Genomic DNA, 16775 nt, shown 5'->3' on the forward strand with positions numbered 1-16775 from the left:
TGTTAAAATGGTGGATTTCATGTAAATTTCACCGCAATTTTAAATAGATGGGAGGGGGCCCATCCAATCCCCATGGGTGACCCCTGGAGCTGGATAGCGCTGTCCAAAGGTTTTCCTAGTTACCTTCCCCTCAACCGTTAGCCTCAGGCAGGCAGGCACTCAGAAAGAGCTTGGAAAGGAGGAAAATCTTTATTCTCTGCCTTTGACTCCACGAAGCATAAGCCCCTTGCCCCAGTTATCCTGTACCCATCACTGAGAATATATACGCAGTCATTGCTTCCCATACAGGGCTTTGCTGTATGTCCCTTCCCCTACCTTCTTCCCCAGACCCTAGCACTCCTGCTGCACCCACCCCTTGCCATATACCCAATTTCTGCAGTTCCATCTATGTCCAGCTCAAATCTGCCTCGCCTTTTCAAAGAGATCTTCAGCCTTTGAATATACAGGGATGTCAGCAGCCTTCACCTCTAGGCCAAGCACATAGCAACTCCTCATAACTGTCTGTTGGTCCTAAGCCCAGAGCTATGCCTTGGATCCCTCCCCTGGATACTCCTAGACCAACACTGTTCAGACCTCAGTGGGAATCGCCAGCAGTGAAGTGAAGTCAGTGTGTCTCCAGGGAGAACACCAAAGTCTACGAACTGACAGGTGATGGATGAGCTTCATTTCATGTCAGCCTGATAGCCAGACCAATCTTAGATCTCCAGTGTGTCCCACGGTCCCTATTATGCCAGACCTCTTCCAGTTGTTTTAATTAAAATGGTGAGAAGTCAATAGAGGTTGCAATTATAGAAGGAGAGAAAAAATCGAGAGTTCCCCACCCCCAGGAAATTTCCAGATAGGCACTGATATGAATTAGACAGGGTTCAGGGTGAGTACAGAAGCAATCTGAACACAAGTCTGGGTGGACAGGCTTAGAATCAGTATTGAGGTCAACACCAATACAATTGAAACAGAATTCTGGATGACCACTCATATATCAGAGAAAACTACTAGGTCAATGCCGATACAGTTTGGAATGGACACTAAAACAATCACAGAATAAATCTGATGGCTTTTTTAGGCTGGGGAAAAGTCAGGATCAGTGGACCACGGACAAAGGACAGAGGGTACCCATAGGTGGCCATCATGGGCATGCTCTAATCTTTCATCTCAGGCTTGGAAGTAGCAGAATCAAAATTCTCATGGCCACTTCCAGCAGGTGTGTGGGAAGGGAGAAGAGAGTGGATTCTGGTAAATCAAGCCTGAAGGGAGATGGGCAGAGGGAGAGAGATGTAGGGGGATGGGGAGTTTCACCACCACTGAGTCCCATAGAAGAACTGATTCCTGCAAACCAGAGAGGCGGCACAGGGTGGCTTCCCAGGTGACATAGGTGGGGAGTCAGACGGGGGAGGAAGTTGGGGTGGGAACAGGGAGGTAGGTGGATCCCAGACCCTCTCCTGCCCCTTCCCTCCCTTGACAAAGACTCCAGCCATGGAGACCTCACATCCCATAATCCCACACTTTAGATTTAAAAAGGGTGAAATTACCAAAGCCTTCTCTGGGCTTCCCTAGGGTCAAGAACGGAGCAAGCTGGCCTTCACTGGGCAGTTTGTGAACAATTAAATTTCAAGTCAACCCACTGGTCCAGCTACCCTACCCTTGAAGGATTCAACCCAACTCTGCCATCTGATGCAATAACTGGGCAAATCACTCTCCCTTCCTTTCATTCTTCTCACTTGTGAGGAAGGACATTAAAGGACAGAATGTCCACAGGTTCCTCCATCATTAGGAATCTGTTCCCAATGCTCAGAAATAGTCCCTATACACACTAAGACTTACAGCTTATTTGGGATGATAAAAAATAATACTTGGTTATTGTAGAAATTCTTGAAAAAAGTATAAAAAAGAAAAGAAAATCTTACATGATACCCATTACCCATGGCTCCGAGGAAAACCACTGTTACCCTTTGGAAACTTTCTTTCCAGGGCTTGGATTTTTTTTTTTTTTACATTCATATTTTTTTAAACAAAACTGAGATCTCACAGTCTATATAACTTTGTATTCTGCTTTTGTTAAATGTCATTATGCTGCAGTGAGCATATTCCCAAGTCATCAAATATTCTTCAAAAATACAATTTTAGGGCAGCCTGGGTGGCTCAGTGGTTTAGCACTGCCTTCAGCCCAGGGTGTGATCCTGGAGACCCACGAGAGTCCCACATCAGGCTCCTTGCAGGGAGCCTGCTTCTCCCTCTACCTGTGTCTCTCTGTTTGCTTCTCTCTCTCTCTCTCTCTCTCTGTCTTCCATGAATAAATAAATAAAATCTTTTTAAAAAGAAAAAAGACAAAAATACAATTTTAAAGATTATGTAATACTCCACCAAGAAAATATGTCATGATTACAGGGCATTTAGGTTGTTTTCCTAGTATAAATAACACTGCCGTGAACATCCTAACCTGATGCATAAGTATTTGCCTGGATCTCCATTTTGCTAGGATCAGTGCCTGCAGGGAGAATCACAAGGCTGATGAATATGTTACGTTAAAAGGACTGACATGTTCCACCATAGTAATTTCCAGAAAGACAACAAACCCACTGACTTTCCCAAACCAAGGGAGAGCGGAAGTTCTGGAAGGTTTGGAGTTAGAACACAGAACAATGGTCCCGCGTCTTGTCCTGTCCCCCAATCTGGAAGGTTAGTTGTCCAGCAAGATTGATGACAAACTCCAAGTCAGAGGATGTAGCTCTGCAGCCAAGCTCTGCTTCTCGCTGGCTTCGGGAACCTAAAACAAGCATCGGTCCTCCTCAACTGTAAAATGGGTATGATTAGCTTTGACTCCCCAGAGTAGTTTCCTAGCTCACATGAACAGGTGTTCATGAAAGTTCATGGCAAACGACGTTTTGCCAAGGGGTATTACTATTATCCTTCTCACAACCCAAGGGGCTAAAGAAGTGGGTGGTTCTTTGTGAAAGACCAAGGGCTTCCCTTTCTGGCTCTTAGCTATTCGAATGCCCAGGACTAGTGCTAGCTGGTTCTGAGGCTGATAGAAAAGCAGCTTCCCGCAGGGAATCTGTGGGGTCTGAGGGCCTGGGAGGACCCAGTTATGTCTTGCAAAGGTCAGACACAGCGCTGGAAGCCGCAGGGCTGAGGACTGGGCCTTGGGCCTCCCTGGGGGGGCTGGGTGGGTCTGGGGATTTGGACAGCAAAGACATTCCTAATAAATGTTTCTGTTTCAAGACTCCCACCCTTTCCTTTCTAAGGTTCCGACTGGACATCTGGCCTTTGGAGGAACCCGAAACCAAGCTGAGTCAGTGGGTGCAAAAAGTCAACAGCTGCAGAGGACTCCAGAGGCCATCAGCCTTGGCCTCTTCTTCCAGGCTGCTGTAAGTCAGTCCTAGATCTTTAAGACCCTCCAATTGGAAATGCAACTAGTGCCTCCAGCCTGACCTTTCCAGCCAGCCGCGGGGCAGATGAAAAAAACGGGACTGTGATGCGTCCCTTGAGAAGCACAGCTGGCCGTCCTGAGCAACCTGCCACACTCGCCTACCCACTGGGCAAATGCCCTTCCCAACCCCTGCGCGCTAGCCTAGCATCACGGCCTGAGTTAACTCCAGTGACGCTCCTAGTGCTGGCAAGGAAAACTGCGCAGACCCCACGGAACGCCATCCTCCCGGTTTTCCACACCCCCACCAGCAGCCCCCCACCCCCAGCCCACCTCCAGGGCCAGATGCGCACCTCGAGTCTCCCAATACGCACAACAGGTGGCCCCCGCCTGTGCTCCCCAACTACACCTCTGCACCTCTCCCTGCCCCTGCACCTGCGCCCCAGTCCTCCCGCGGCGCCCGGCCCCGGCGGAGCCTGCCTTACCTTTGAGGGTTTGGGGGTGGCCCCGTGGCGCCCGGCTCGGGTTTCCTCGGGGCAGAGAGGGGATACTGGAGAAGTTGTTACCCATGGCATCCGGCCCCGGGGGGTTCGGCACTCGCGGGGGGCAGGCGAGGCTGGGCAGGAGCGGACACACGGCGCGCGGGTGTGTGCGCGCGGGCGCGCGCCGCCGGGGGAGGGCCCTGCCGGGGCTGCGGCCGGGGGCGGGCGGGCGCCGCTCTCCTCCCTCTCTCGGGGCCGCGCCGTCCTAGGCCCGGCCTGCCCGCCGCGGGGGTCCTCGCGCTCGCCGGCTACCTGCCTGCCATTCCCCGCGGCGGGGGCGGGCGCGGGCGCGGGCGCGGGCGCGGGCGGGGGGGCTGCCCGCTGGCCCCTGGGCCGGGGCCGGCGGCGCCCGGGGTCCCCTGTTCCTCGGGCTGGGGCTCGGGTTCCCGCTGCTGGTGGGCGGCGCGGAGGCTCCGGCGCGCTCCCCTGGGGCCATAGAGTCAGGGCTCCCGGCGCGGGCGCTCGGCGGCTCGGCGGCCGGCTCGCTCCCCGCCCGCGGGGACGGCCGCTGCGGCGACGTGCGTGGTGGCAGCCGGCCGGCGGGTCCGCGCGCAGCGGGGCTCGGGGGAGCGCGGGGCGTGCAGGGCGCCCCCGCCCCGCCCCCGCCGGCGCCAGGATTCCCCCGCTCCGGTTGCTATGGGGACAGCTGCGCCGGTGAATGAGCGTCTTAGTGACACGCGCGCGCCCGCTCAGCCAGATGCGGTCGGCGCCGGGCCCGGGCCAGGTCGGGTAAGGTGCGGGGCGACACGGGCTCCGGGAGTTGAGCGCCTTCCCCTCGCGCGCGGTGGAACTTGGTGTTGAAAACGGAGAAACGGTACAGCGAGGACCGTGAGCTCCCCGGTGCCAGGCGCGGGGCGAGCGAGGACAGCCTCCCTGGGGCCAGGCACACAGCGGAAGCTCAAGAAAAAAACTGAGTGGGGGGCGCGGTGGGGGGTGAATGAATGATTCTATCAGGGAGGTGAGATTTCACACCCAGCACTTCTTGACCCTCGGCCCTCAGTCACATCTGAAGGTGCGCTGGGGCAAGCGCTCGGGACAAGAAGCCCGGGCCACCGGCTTCCTGCACACCTAGCTCTGGGGGCCTTTGGGTGAGTACAGAGCGGACCTAGGAGACTGGGTTGCTGGCCAAACTGGAGGAGCAGATCTCAGGGACAAACCATCGACTCTGAACCGAGTGGTCCTGTCAGCTGTAAAAGGTGGGGGAATCCGAGCCTCTGTGGCCCTTCGCAGTTAAAGAAGGCTTCCTGGAGTAAGGGGCTTCAGTAAGTCGCCTATTCACATGACTCTTTTACCTTCCTGTACAGCACTGCTGCTAGAAAGCCTGCAGGAAGGCGTAAAGGAGCCGTTCTCCTTCTATCTGGATACAGGGTAGCTCCTTCTCCCTGTCTGTTGGGGTAGAAGATGAGCCGTGGTCCCTTCCTGCTCCTCTAGGTCACCTCTGGTTCTCTGACTGGCTTCTGCAACCTTGATCCAGAATCCAGCAAGGGCGTGAGCTGACAACAAGCATCTCATCCATCCTCTTATGGAAGTTTCTTCCCTCAGGTCTCCATATGACGGCTCCTCATTCAGGAACAGTTCATGTGTCACCTCCTGACCTTCCCTGTCCACCCCAACTAAAGAACCCCCACTTTCCACCACTTTCCATACCATTATTGGTTTTTTTTGGGGGGGGGAGTGGGATTAGTTTGAAAGTAGCCTTTCCCCCTTATATTAGCCCACACACACACACTAAAACATAAGGTCTGTAAGGAGAGAGAGGGCAGGTCAACTCTATTCACTGTGATGTCCCCAACCCCTAGGAGAGTGCCTGGCACATGACACACTATCAAAAAATACTTGTGGGATGGGTGACTGCCTGCCTGCCAGCAGAACTTCACTAAAGATCCCTGGGAGTGAAGCTCTTTATGTCCCTCCCCTGACCCCCACCCTTTGCAGGCATCATATCCATAAATGTCTGGGACTCCAGGCAAGCTAGAAATATCTATGACAGCTGCTCTATGGGGTCTGGAGGAAAAGGCAGCCCCCACCCTTGCCTCCAGCCTCTTAGATGCCCAGTATCACGTGCCTAGCCAGCTGCAGAATGGACACGGAGGTCAGGGTGCTGTCTTATTTATGAGCATATCTTCTCGAGGCTCACTCCCAACCAATGACTCATGCATCAGGAATCCATGGACTCTGAATGGCAGCACACTCACACATTTGCACACACACCTCTGCACTCTCTTGCACACTCATTTCTACACAAGCATACACATACTCTCACACACACTCATTTACCCCCTAAAGTCTTCTGCAATGAGATCACTGTGAGCTGCTGTTGGCCTCAGAATAAATCTGAAGGCTCTGTATAGACCAGACTAATTCCCCTGGAGTGTGAATGAAGTGCAGGATTTGCAGGATTTGCAGGGTGGATGGGAGGAGGCTCAGGCCTGCCCTAGAGTTCCACTTACCCCCCTCCCCAGGGAGGAGAAGCTAATGCATGGGCCAGGGGATGGGGGTGGAGGGTTGGAGGCCCCAAAAGTAGAGGACAGTAGGGATGTCTCAGGCCCCGTGTAGTCTAAAGCTGGGACTGTGGGCAAAGCAGGGAGAGAGAGAGAAGGTGAAAGGGAAGAGGAAGTGAGGGCCAGAGACCAGTGCCCATCAGGGGAGTCCAGAGGCAGCAATAGGCTCTGCAGCCTGATCCCAGGAAGTCTCACAGGAAGGTGAGAGGAATCAAAGACCAAGGCAGGGAACTGAGGGCAGGAAAGAAACCTCCTTTGTCCCAAGATGGTTGAGGAGGTAATAGGAATCTCAACAGAGCCAGGAATGGACGAGGCGAGGTAGGCATCCCTGGTATAAAATGCGAGGGGCACTGGCTCTTGGGGCCGTACAGGGCCAACCCGGTACTTCTCGAGCCTGAGAGCAAGTGCCTCTGAAATTTTGCACCCTGAGCCACCTCCCAAGCCTGGACCTAGCCCTTCCAGAGAGCTCTGTACTGCGGGAAGGGATACCACCATCAAGTGTCAACTGGGTGCAAGTGTCTGGCCAGGGAGGGACCTCGAGAAGGCAGGTATAACCACATGGGACCTAGAGAAGCTGAGAGTGACCCCTCTGAGGGGTGGGTCCTGTGTCTCAGAAACCCTTTCCTGGGAGGAGCTATGTTTAGACTCAGCTCAAAGGATCAAAGAACTCTAGCAGTCTCCTTCCCACTGGACACTGGGGCAGAATCCCTGAGGCTTCCAGTCCATTCTTTACCAAGGCAGCTGCCAGGAGGCAGGGAAATGGCCTGTGTGGCCCCAAGGGTCCTTTCTAGCCCCATCCTAGAAGGGAGGAGGGAGAAGGAACCTGCCAAGGAGATAAGGCTGGATGAAATCACCATTTCAGTGACTTCAGTGGAAGCTATTAATACCCATGAGGTGGGGTTCTGGTACCTGTCACCGTGGCAACCCCGCCTCCCCATAGTATAGAATCTGGAGGCGGTGCCCAAGGGGATGGGTGTTAGTGCATACATGTTTGCATGTGTGTGCACGTGTGTGTGGATGTGGATGTTGTGAGTGCTCACACCAGCACGCAGGAGAGGGACGAGCCCAAGCAGGGAGGTAGGGCAGAACTGGGGCTTCTCCAACAGCAGCTCCAGCCCCTACTTTTCTCTTCCCTCTGTCTTGTTTTCTCTCCTTTAAGGCTGCCTCCTTTCTCTTCTCTCTCTTCCTCTTTTCCTCCCTCCCTTTGTCTTTCTCCCCTTCTCACTGTGCTTCTCTGCTTCTTGTCATTTTCTCTCCTGGCAGTCTCTCTTCTCTTTTTGTTCCTTGCCTGTCTCCTCCTCCTGGTCCCCCTCTGCCTTTCCCTTCTTTCTCACTCTCCAACAGCTCTCAGATGAGTTCCAAGTCCTGAAGAGTCTCCACAAATATAAATAATAAAATATTTGGCCGAGAATAATAAATTCCTTCCCTGAGCATCTGGATGCTGAGCCCAGAACCAGCCACAGGGAGAGTCCCCACCAGGCAGGCAAGAATGGGGCTCATCTAGGCCAACCCAGACTCCCTGAAACTTGAGACCACCCTCATCCATACCATGATACTTTCCTCCCTGTCAAGTAGCTAACCTTAAAATAAGAAAAACCCACAACCTTCCTTAGGCTGGGAGATAGGGCTCCCCTGCTATCCCCCAAGGCCCAATCCATAGTTGTCAGGTCATCAGAAAGTCTCTGGAAAAAAAAAAAAAAAAAAAAGAAAGTCTCTGTAGGGTTGTTGTCCTGCCTGAACTGCAGAAGGTGGCTGGACATGTTAGAGGGGGGGATCTCTGAGTTCCTGGTACATAATAGATACTCAATAAATATTTGTTCAATGAACCAATGAATCAATAAATCAGGGAATTCATCTATCAGTACAGCTACCTGGTCAGCCAGAGAGACTTGCTAAAACCAGCCCACCTAGTCTGTTCCCTTCTCACAAGGTTTTCCCTGAGGCCAGGCCTTCCCTCTAAGAGATGGGAGTCTGTGCTACCCATTTGAGCATGGAATGGGTACCATAAGGCCCAGGTGCTTTGGAATTTGGCATCTCTCATTGCCCCAGTGACCATTTATTGAGCCCTACCTTATGCCTGGCACTGTGTGAGTTTCCTTGCCAGCACCATGGGGTAGCCTCTCCTGTGCTTTTGTGTATTCCACTTTCCTACCTCCCAGGGCTGAGGTTAGGGATGAACACACAGTGGTTCTCAATATTGTCAAGATACCCATTCTTTCCAAACTGATCTATAGATCCTTTTTTTTTTTTTTTTTGTAATTTATGATAGTCACAGAGAGAGAAAGAGAGAGAGGCAGAGACATAGGCAGAGGGAGAAGCAGGCTCCATGCACCGGAAGCCCGATGTGGGATTCGATCCCGGGTCTCCAGGATCGCGCCCTGGGCCAAAGGCAGGCGCCAAACCGCTGCGCCACCCAGGGATCCCCCTGATCTATAGATCCTAATAAAAATCCCAGCGAGTTATTTTGTGGGTATCGACAAACTGATTTTAAAGATTTTATTTGTGTATTTATTTATTTATTTATTCATTCATTCATTTATTCATTTATTTATTTATTTTACAGAGCAATAGCACAAGCAGGGGGAGCAGCAGAGGGAGAGGAAGAAGCAGGCTCCTCACAGAGCAGGGAGCCCAATGTGGGGCTCTATCCCAGGAACCCAGGATCCCAAGGATCATGACTTGAGCCGTAGGCAGATGCTCAACTGACTTAGCCACCCAGGCACCCCAACAACAAACTGATTCTAAAGTGTATATGAAGAGACAAAAGACCTGGAATAACCAATATTGAAGAAGAACAAAGCTGAAGGACTGACACTACCCAACTTCAATATTTGCTGTAAAGCTACAGTAATCATGGCAGTGTTTGGTGTTGGTGAAAAAATAAACAAATGATGCAGTGCAACAGAATAGAGAGCCACATAGATACAGTCAACTGACCTTTGACAAGAAGCAAAGGCAATATAATGGAGCAGAGGTAGTCTTTTCAACAAATGGCACATGAACAACTAGACATCTACATGCAGGGGGAAAAAAATCTAGACTTTATACCCTTCACAAAAATTAACTAAAAATGGGTCACATACCAAAGTGGAAAATGCAAAACTATAAAACTGATGCTACCCAACCTCAAGATTTACTATAAAGGTACAGTAATCAGAACAGTGTGGTATTGCGAAAGAATAAATAACTGGAGCAGTGCAGCTTTAATGCCAAAATTTGGAAGCAACCAAGATGTCCTTGGGCAGGTGAATATCAAACAGTGGTACATCTAGGCCCTGGAATATTTCTTGCGGCTAAACAGAAATGAACTAAAAGCCATGAATAGGCATGGAGGAAACGTAAATATAAATTACTAAATGAAAAAATACATGAAAAGGCTACTTACTGTATGATTCTAACTATATGACATTCTGGAAAAGGCAAAACTATGGCAATAGTAAAAAGATCAGTGGTTGCCAAAGATGGTAGGGAAGGAAGGATGAATTGGCAGAGCACAGAGGATTCCTGGGACCATGAAACTACCCTGTATAATAACATAATGGTGGATAATGTCATTACACATTTGTTCAAACCCCATAGAAGGTACAACACTAATAGTGAACCTTAATATAAACTATGGACTCTGAGTGAAACTATGTCAATGCAGGTTCCTTGATGATAACAAAGGTACCACTTTGGTGGGGGGATATTGATAATGAGACTATGCATGTGTGTGGGTATATGGGAAATCTTTGTATTTTCCACTCAATTTTGCTGTGAACCTAAAACTGCTCTAAGAAAATAAAATCTGTTTTTTAGAAGGACCATCTTACCCTCCTCCTGTGGTGCATACACTCTAATGATTCTCAAACTTAGCATACATCAGAAACATATACACATGGTGGGGGGCACACATGGTTGATAAAATGCAGATTCCCAGGCTTCTCCCCAAGAGATTATGGCTTCATAAAATCTGATGCAGGTCATTAATTGATGCCACTTTAGGAAACTGTTCCATATGGATATGGATTCAAGTTGAAAGGATGATGTTTAAAGAATGCCCTCAGGCTTTCCCAGAGAAAGCTGGATACCCAAGTAAGTGTGGGCTGCCACCCAAGTGGGTAGTCACACTGGAAGATGAGACAGGAGGTGGCTCTGCAGGGAGGGGGAACCCCAACCCCTTCCTCTGCTCCACAGACAAACTTGCCCCTTGGGAGGTAGCCCCTAGGTCTATGACCAATTGTAAGATCTTCATAAACCCTCAAACTCTTATTCTTGTAGCTCAGTTGTATCAGGTCAAACACACTAAAATATACTGTATCCCACATTAAACATAATTTTCCTGCCTTAAACATTTTGAAAGGATTTTTATAAATTTGGCTTTTGGAATCGTTAGACTAAAAGGAGCTCATTGAATTTAAAATTGGTTTTATTTCTAAGCAATCATGCATGTGTTGGATTTCTTGCCAAGTGAGAAAAACCTACAATTGTCTTTAAACATAATGAAATCTTTATAAGTACTCATGTAATGATTAATGAAGTTGACAAAACATTACATTTTGTAGGCAAATAAGTAAATATTTATTAATTTTGATTTTGACATTTTTCCATCATAGTTTGGAGACAATTTTTTTTCCAGTCTTAAGCAGACCCTCGGAAAGCTCATAGACCTAGGTACTGAGCCTATCTTGCCAATGGATAAAATTCAGGGCTAAGGCCACACCCTCCCAAGGTTGCATCTGAAAGGACAGTAGAGGGGCACCTGGGTGGCTCAGTAAGTCGACTGTCTGCCTTTGGTTCAGGTCATGATCTCAGGGTCCTGGGATCAAGCTCTGTATCAGGTTCTCTGCTCAACAGGGAGTCTGCTTCTCCCTCTCCCTTTATGCTCTCTCAACTAAATAAAACCTAAAAATATTTTTAAAAATAAAATAAATAAAAGGAAAGTAGAGGTCCCAGCTACACGCAGAAAGGAAAATACTCAACACCAGAAAGAGGAGCACAAGTATCCCTGTCTAGGAAACTTGTCTAGTGAATTCAAATGAGTCCAGCATCCCTCATGACCCATCCCAAGCCTACTGGCTCAATAATAGTGGCCAGTGATGTTTATGGAGCACTCAGCCATAAGGACCAAGCCTCAATCTAAGCAATTCATCTGTATTAATTCATTTAAGTCTGGCAACAACCCCATGAGGTAGGTACTATTATTATTATTATTATTATTATTATTTTCATCTCCATTTTACAAGTGAAAATCTCAAGGCTAGGGAATCTGAGACATTTGCCTAGGAACTGATAAAGGAAGCAATGAAGTACAGCCCTCTGATGGTCTGAATCCAAATCTCTGCAATATTGTGCCTGCCCCACAATGGGGTTCCTCCAAGTGCCTAGACTAAGTAAGACACCTGTTGCAGATGAGGCGTCCTCACTTAAGGCCTGAGCCTTAAAACTTATGAGAGGCCCTGAAGACTCCCAGCACTTTGGCTCAGCTCTCTGGAAGTTAGCCAGGGAACACACAGCCACTAATGAAAATGAAATAGATTGAAAATAACTAAACTGAAAAGTTTTTTGTTTTTGTTTTTTTGTTTTTGCTTAAGATTTTATTTATTCATGAGAGAGAGAGGCAGAGACACAGGCAGAGAGAGAAGCAGGCTCCATGCAGGGAGCCCGACGCGGGACTTGATCCCGGGGTTCCAGGATCAGGCCCTGGCCTGAAGGCGGCACTAAACCGCTGAGCCACCCAGGCTGCCATGAAAAAATTTTTTTTGATGATCAAAGTGGTGGTAATACCCAAGCATCTTTTTTCTCTCATAGATGTTTGGCTTTTTTTTTTTTAAGATTTTATTTATTTATTCATGATAGACACAAAGAGAGGCAGAGACATAGGCAGAAGGAGAAGCAGGCTCCTTGCAGGGAGCCCATTGCAGGACTCGATCCCCAGATCCAGGATCACGCCCTGAGCCAAAGGCAGACACTCAATTGCTGAGCCACCCAGGCGTCCCAGATGTTTGTTTTTTTCCACACTGGCAGCATGGAGCCCAATGCGAGGCTTGAACTCACCACCCTGAGATCAAGACCTGAGCTGAGATGAAGAATCAGATGCTCAACCAACTGAGCCACCCAGGTAAAGATAGTTTAAAACATCTATGAGGCCTGGGTTGAGTCGGTTGAGCGTCTGACTCTTGATCTCAACTCAGGTCTTGATCTCAGGATCATGAGTTCAAGCTCAGCACTGGGCTCCATGCTGCTCACAGGGAGCCCACTTAAAAATATATAAAAGTAAAATAAATGACCTTTCCTTGTCAGGAAAGCCTTTCTAAGAATGTTACAAAGACTAGAGAATCATAAAGGACAAGTATGATAAATATGACTACATAAAAATTTAAAATTCCTTCCTGGCAAAAGTTGAAAGACAAATAGGAGTCAGGAGGCACACATCCAACAAGCCAATAGCCTCAGTCACTTCAAATGCCCTTCACCCCAGACCAGGAATTGGAAACTCATCTCTCCCCACTGGCTGGCATGTAATATCTCCCTCCTACCCACGTTTTCAAGGAGAGGTGCCAGAGGCACTCGTTTGTTCTGACCTTCACCCAAAGACACCTCAGGGGAACCCCGCTGCCTACCCAGGGTAGCTGGTGGGAAGCCTTCTCTCAGCAGAGGCACCAGTGACCCTGTGTCCCCATCTCTCCGCTCCTCTTCCCTCCCTCTCAACCTCCCTCCACTAGGTAGCGCTAGATCTCCACTAGAATCCTCTTCTTTCCCGGCAAACATTTTGCAGGGACCCTCAAGTCAATCAAAACATCTTTAACATGTTTACAGGTTGCTCTTTTTCTCTCTTTCAAAACAAAGAGCTTTTTTTGGGGGGGTGAGGATGGGGGAAACACGTGTCCTTACAGCTTCCATCAGTTACTTCATTGTCAAGAAAATGTATTGGTGAGGAAATTAGCCCCACTCTTCAGCCACTGAAATATTACCCTCTGGGCATTACTGGCTTCCCTAAGGCCACTTTCTCATCTTTCATCCTGACCTGAGACTGGCCTTCCAGAGGTGCCCTCTCCATCATGGTGGCTAGAAGGTCAAATCTACCAACAAATACTCTCTTCCAGAACTTGAGAGAATCTCCCCAAACTTAAGCCAAGTGGAGGTCCTCTCCAGAACACTCCAGTTCACAGAGATGCCTCACTGGCTGCATCTAGTGCCTGATGCAGGCACCTGTGTGTGCCCAGCCCCAGCACAGCACCTGGCCCCAGGCAGATGCCCAGTGAACAGCTGTTGCCATGTGGCTAGAGCTTGAGGGTATGTGTAGCCAGTAAAGGGGCACTTCCTTAGCTTGGCTGTCTGAGCACCCTATCACCCTCAGACCTGGGGTTTGCCACTCCCAGCCCAGCTGTCTTCCCGCAAGCACCTCTACATCCACCCAACCTCAACGGGCAATTTCAGAACTCTCATGAGTTGTGTGGGCAGCCAACAAGAGAAGGGGGGCCTCAGAGCCACTCTGGTCTTGGTATTTATTGAGTAGAAATGGAATCCAGAAAATCTAGCTGTCTGGGTTCCCCTCTCCCCAGATCAAGCCACCTATGTTTGCCCCCATGTCTCTGAATTTGGCCCAACATCTAGGGCTGGATGGCACCCCGGCAAGATTTCCATGCCAGAAAACCAGCCCCCGACCCCAAGCAGGGACTAGAAACAACTTCATGTCAGTTTGCTTAGAAAGTCCACGTGCGCATCTTGTTATGTGAAAAAAGAGAGAGAGAAGTGAAAATAATATTACCAAACCAAGCTTATCTCTTTCTTCTGAGAAAAGGAGTTAGAAATGGACTATGAACCAAGGAAATTGTTCCACATTCTGTAAACTGTGGGATAAAGACCAAAAATTTAAGTGTAGAAGAATATTAATGTTTGAAATAGCATATGTTGTGTTTGTCATGTCTTTTGATCCAATTTAGTAATAACATTTCTCAATTTGTGTATGGAAACCTGTTTTTTAATTCGGTAAGTCCACTACCCAGACAGCCTCTTTTATTCTTTTTTCTTTTTCTTTTTTTTCACCAAGCCTGTTTTTATTTATTTTTTTTTATTTTTTATTTTTTTTACCAAGCCTGTTTTTAAAAAACAGGCTTGTTTTTTTATACACAGAACAGCTTATTTACAACCCCAGGTGTGGATATGTACATAGCAATACAGGAGGCATTTACTTCCATGGTAGGCACTATATAAGTTAAGATCATAGGGGCACCTGGGTGGCTCAGTCAGTTAAGCATCTGCCACTGGCTCAGGTCAGGATCCCCGGGTCCTGGGATGGAGTCCTGCATCAGGAACCCTGCTCAGCAGAGAGCCTGCTTCTCCCTCTCCCTCTGCTGCTCCCTCTGCTTGTGCTCTCTCTCTCTCTGTCATATAAATAAATAAAATCTTTTTAAAAATTAAGATCATAAATATGAGGTAAGACCCCCATGGGCACAAAACAGCCTTTTATTGATTTTTTTAAAGATTTTATTTATTTATTCATGAGAGACACAGAGAGAGAGGCAGAGACACGGGCAGAGGGAGAAGCAGGCTCCCTGCAGGAACCCAATGTGGGACTCGATCCCTGGAATCCCGTGATCATCCCCTGAGCCAAAGACAGACACCCAACTGCTGAGCCACCCAGGTGTCACTTATTGATCTTTTAAAAATAAAATTCATATGTACCCATTGTTTGAAAAGTCAAGCAACCTGGGTTGCTTAGTTGGTTAAGCATCCGACTCTTGATTTTGGCTCGTCATGATCTCAGAGTCCTGAGATAAGGCCCCAGGTCCAGCTCCATGCTTGGAGCCTGCTTAAGATTCTTTTCCTCTTCCTCTGTCCCTCCCCGACCCCTCTCTTTAAAAAAAAAAAAGTCAACAACACAGAAAGGAAATGGAAAGAACATAAAAGTCCCTTCTCCCTGACCACCCAATAACTGTCCATATCTCTTGTGTATCCCTCCAGCAAAAATATGACAGGATACCAAAATTTTTACATATTTATATCATTTTTACTTAGAAGGGATCATACACTATGCACAATACACTAAACTGCTTTTTAAACCTACCCAAAGATCTATTAATGATCTTTTCATATGAACACACATAAATTTGCTTCGTTCTTTTAATAGTTGTGTAAATCCCATTTTACGGCTGTGACATAATTTATTTAAAGGAATTTTGGTTGTTTGCAGTTTTATCACCATTCATACAAAGCTGTAAGGAGTATTCTGTTCGTTTATCTTGGGGACTTCCAGGCAAATCTATCCATAGGACAAATTCAGAGCTGTGTAGTTGTTAGGTCAAAGAGCATGTCTATTTAAATTTTTGCTTTAACTATATCACCAAATTGTCCTAGAAAAGCCCTACAAACTTGTACTCTTAACCATCAGTTTATGAAAGCAGCTGTTTCCCAAAGTCCTCATTGACACTGGAAATTATCACCCCTTTAGTTTCCAACAATGTGGTAAGTTTAAAGAGGCACCTACTTATCTAGATTAGTATTTAATTATGTTTGAGACTTAGAATCCTTGCAGGATCTTCGGCTACTTGTTTTGTTGTGATTAGCCCATTGACGTTCTTTGCCCATTTTCCCAGAGGATGGTTCACTTCTTTTATTGATTTATATGATCCCTCTGCAAATTAGGGAACCGAGGCCTTTGTGTGGCAGATGTCTTTTTTCAGTTTGATATTTTTACTTTGTTTATGGGTATTTTGCCCACCGGAGTTGAGGCCCACGTTAACCGTCTTCTTCAGAGCTACTCACTTCTGTGCTGTTCACCAAGGTCTTGCCTTGACTCTGATAATGAATACATCCATCTACATTTTCTGTGGAAGTGTTATGATTGTAGTTTTTATGTTGAAGTCTCTGAGCCATTTGGAATTGATTTTGGTATAAAGAATGAGACGAGAATTCAGCTGAAGACTTTCTCAGATGGTCAGCCAGTTCTCCCCAGGCCATTACTTACCCCTCTTCATTTTCATCCTCTTTCCAGTCCTTGAAGGGCCATGTGGCTCCACGTAGTCACCAGAGTGGAACCCACAGAAGTACCACATTGACTTTCCCCAGTCTGCCACAGACAGACCAGAAGGTCCCATCACCAGGATCCTGCAGACACCTCTGTCATCAGGATAGAAGAGAAGACCAGCTCTTAGAGATGGAAAGGGCACCGTCGGGACACACCTCCAATGTCTTCCTTTGGAAGGAAAAAGAGAAAAAGAAACCTCAGGGGAGATTGTACTCACTACAGAAATAAGAAAGAGAGCCACACCTGGATTTCCAAAGACACATACTTATGCACACCCTCTATAGATGTATAACACACACATGAACCCACAAGTACAGATACGCCCTGACACATGCGCATGCGTGTACTCACACACTCAC

General features: G+C 48.1%; 1 protein-coding gene and 1 long non-coding RNA gene across 2 annotated transcripts in view; one reads left to right on the top strand and one right to left on the bottom strand.

Moving 5' to 3' along the window:
- Positions 1–4060, bottom strand: part of NEURL1 (neuralized E3 ubiquitin protein ligase 1) — a 79534-nt gene extending 75474 nt beyond the window's left edge. Inside the window, exon 1 of the mRNA XM_077877778.1 lies at positions 3850–4060. Coding sequence (XP_077733904.1) covers positions 3850–3934 — 85 coding nt within the window. The 5' untranslated portion in view covers positions 3935–4060. The remainder of the gene's footprint in view (positions 1–3849) is intronic.
- Positions 4061–4646: 586 nt separating this feature from the next.
- LOC144301169 (uncharacterized) lies at positions 4647–10211 on the top strand. Its single transcript, XR_013367965.1, has 2 exons — positions 4647–5168; positions 8971–10211. It is a non-coding gene; the product is annotated as an uncharacterized LOC144301169 (long non-coding RNA).
- The last annotated feature ends 6564 nt before the right edge of the window (positions 10212–16775 follow it).

Source organism: Canis aureus, chromosome 29, assembly GCF_053574225.1.
Source record: "Canis aureus isolate CA01 chromosome 29, VMU_Caureus_v.1.0, whole genome shotgun sequence".
NCBI lineage: Eukaryota > Metazoa > Chordata > Mammalia > Carnivora > Canidae > Canis > Canis aureus.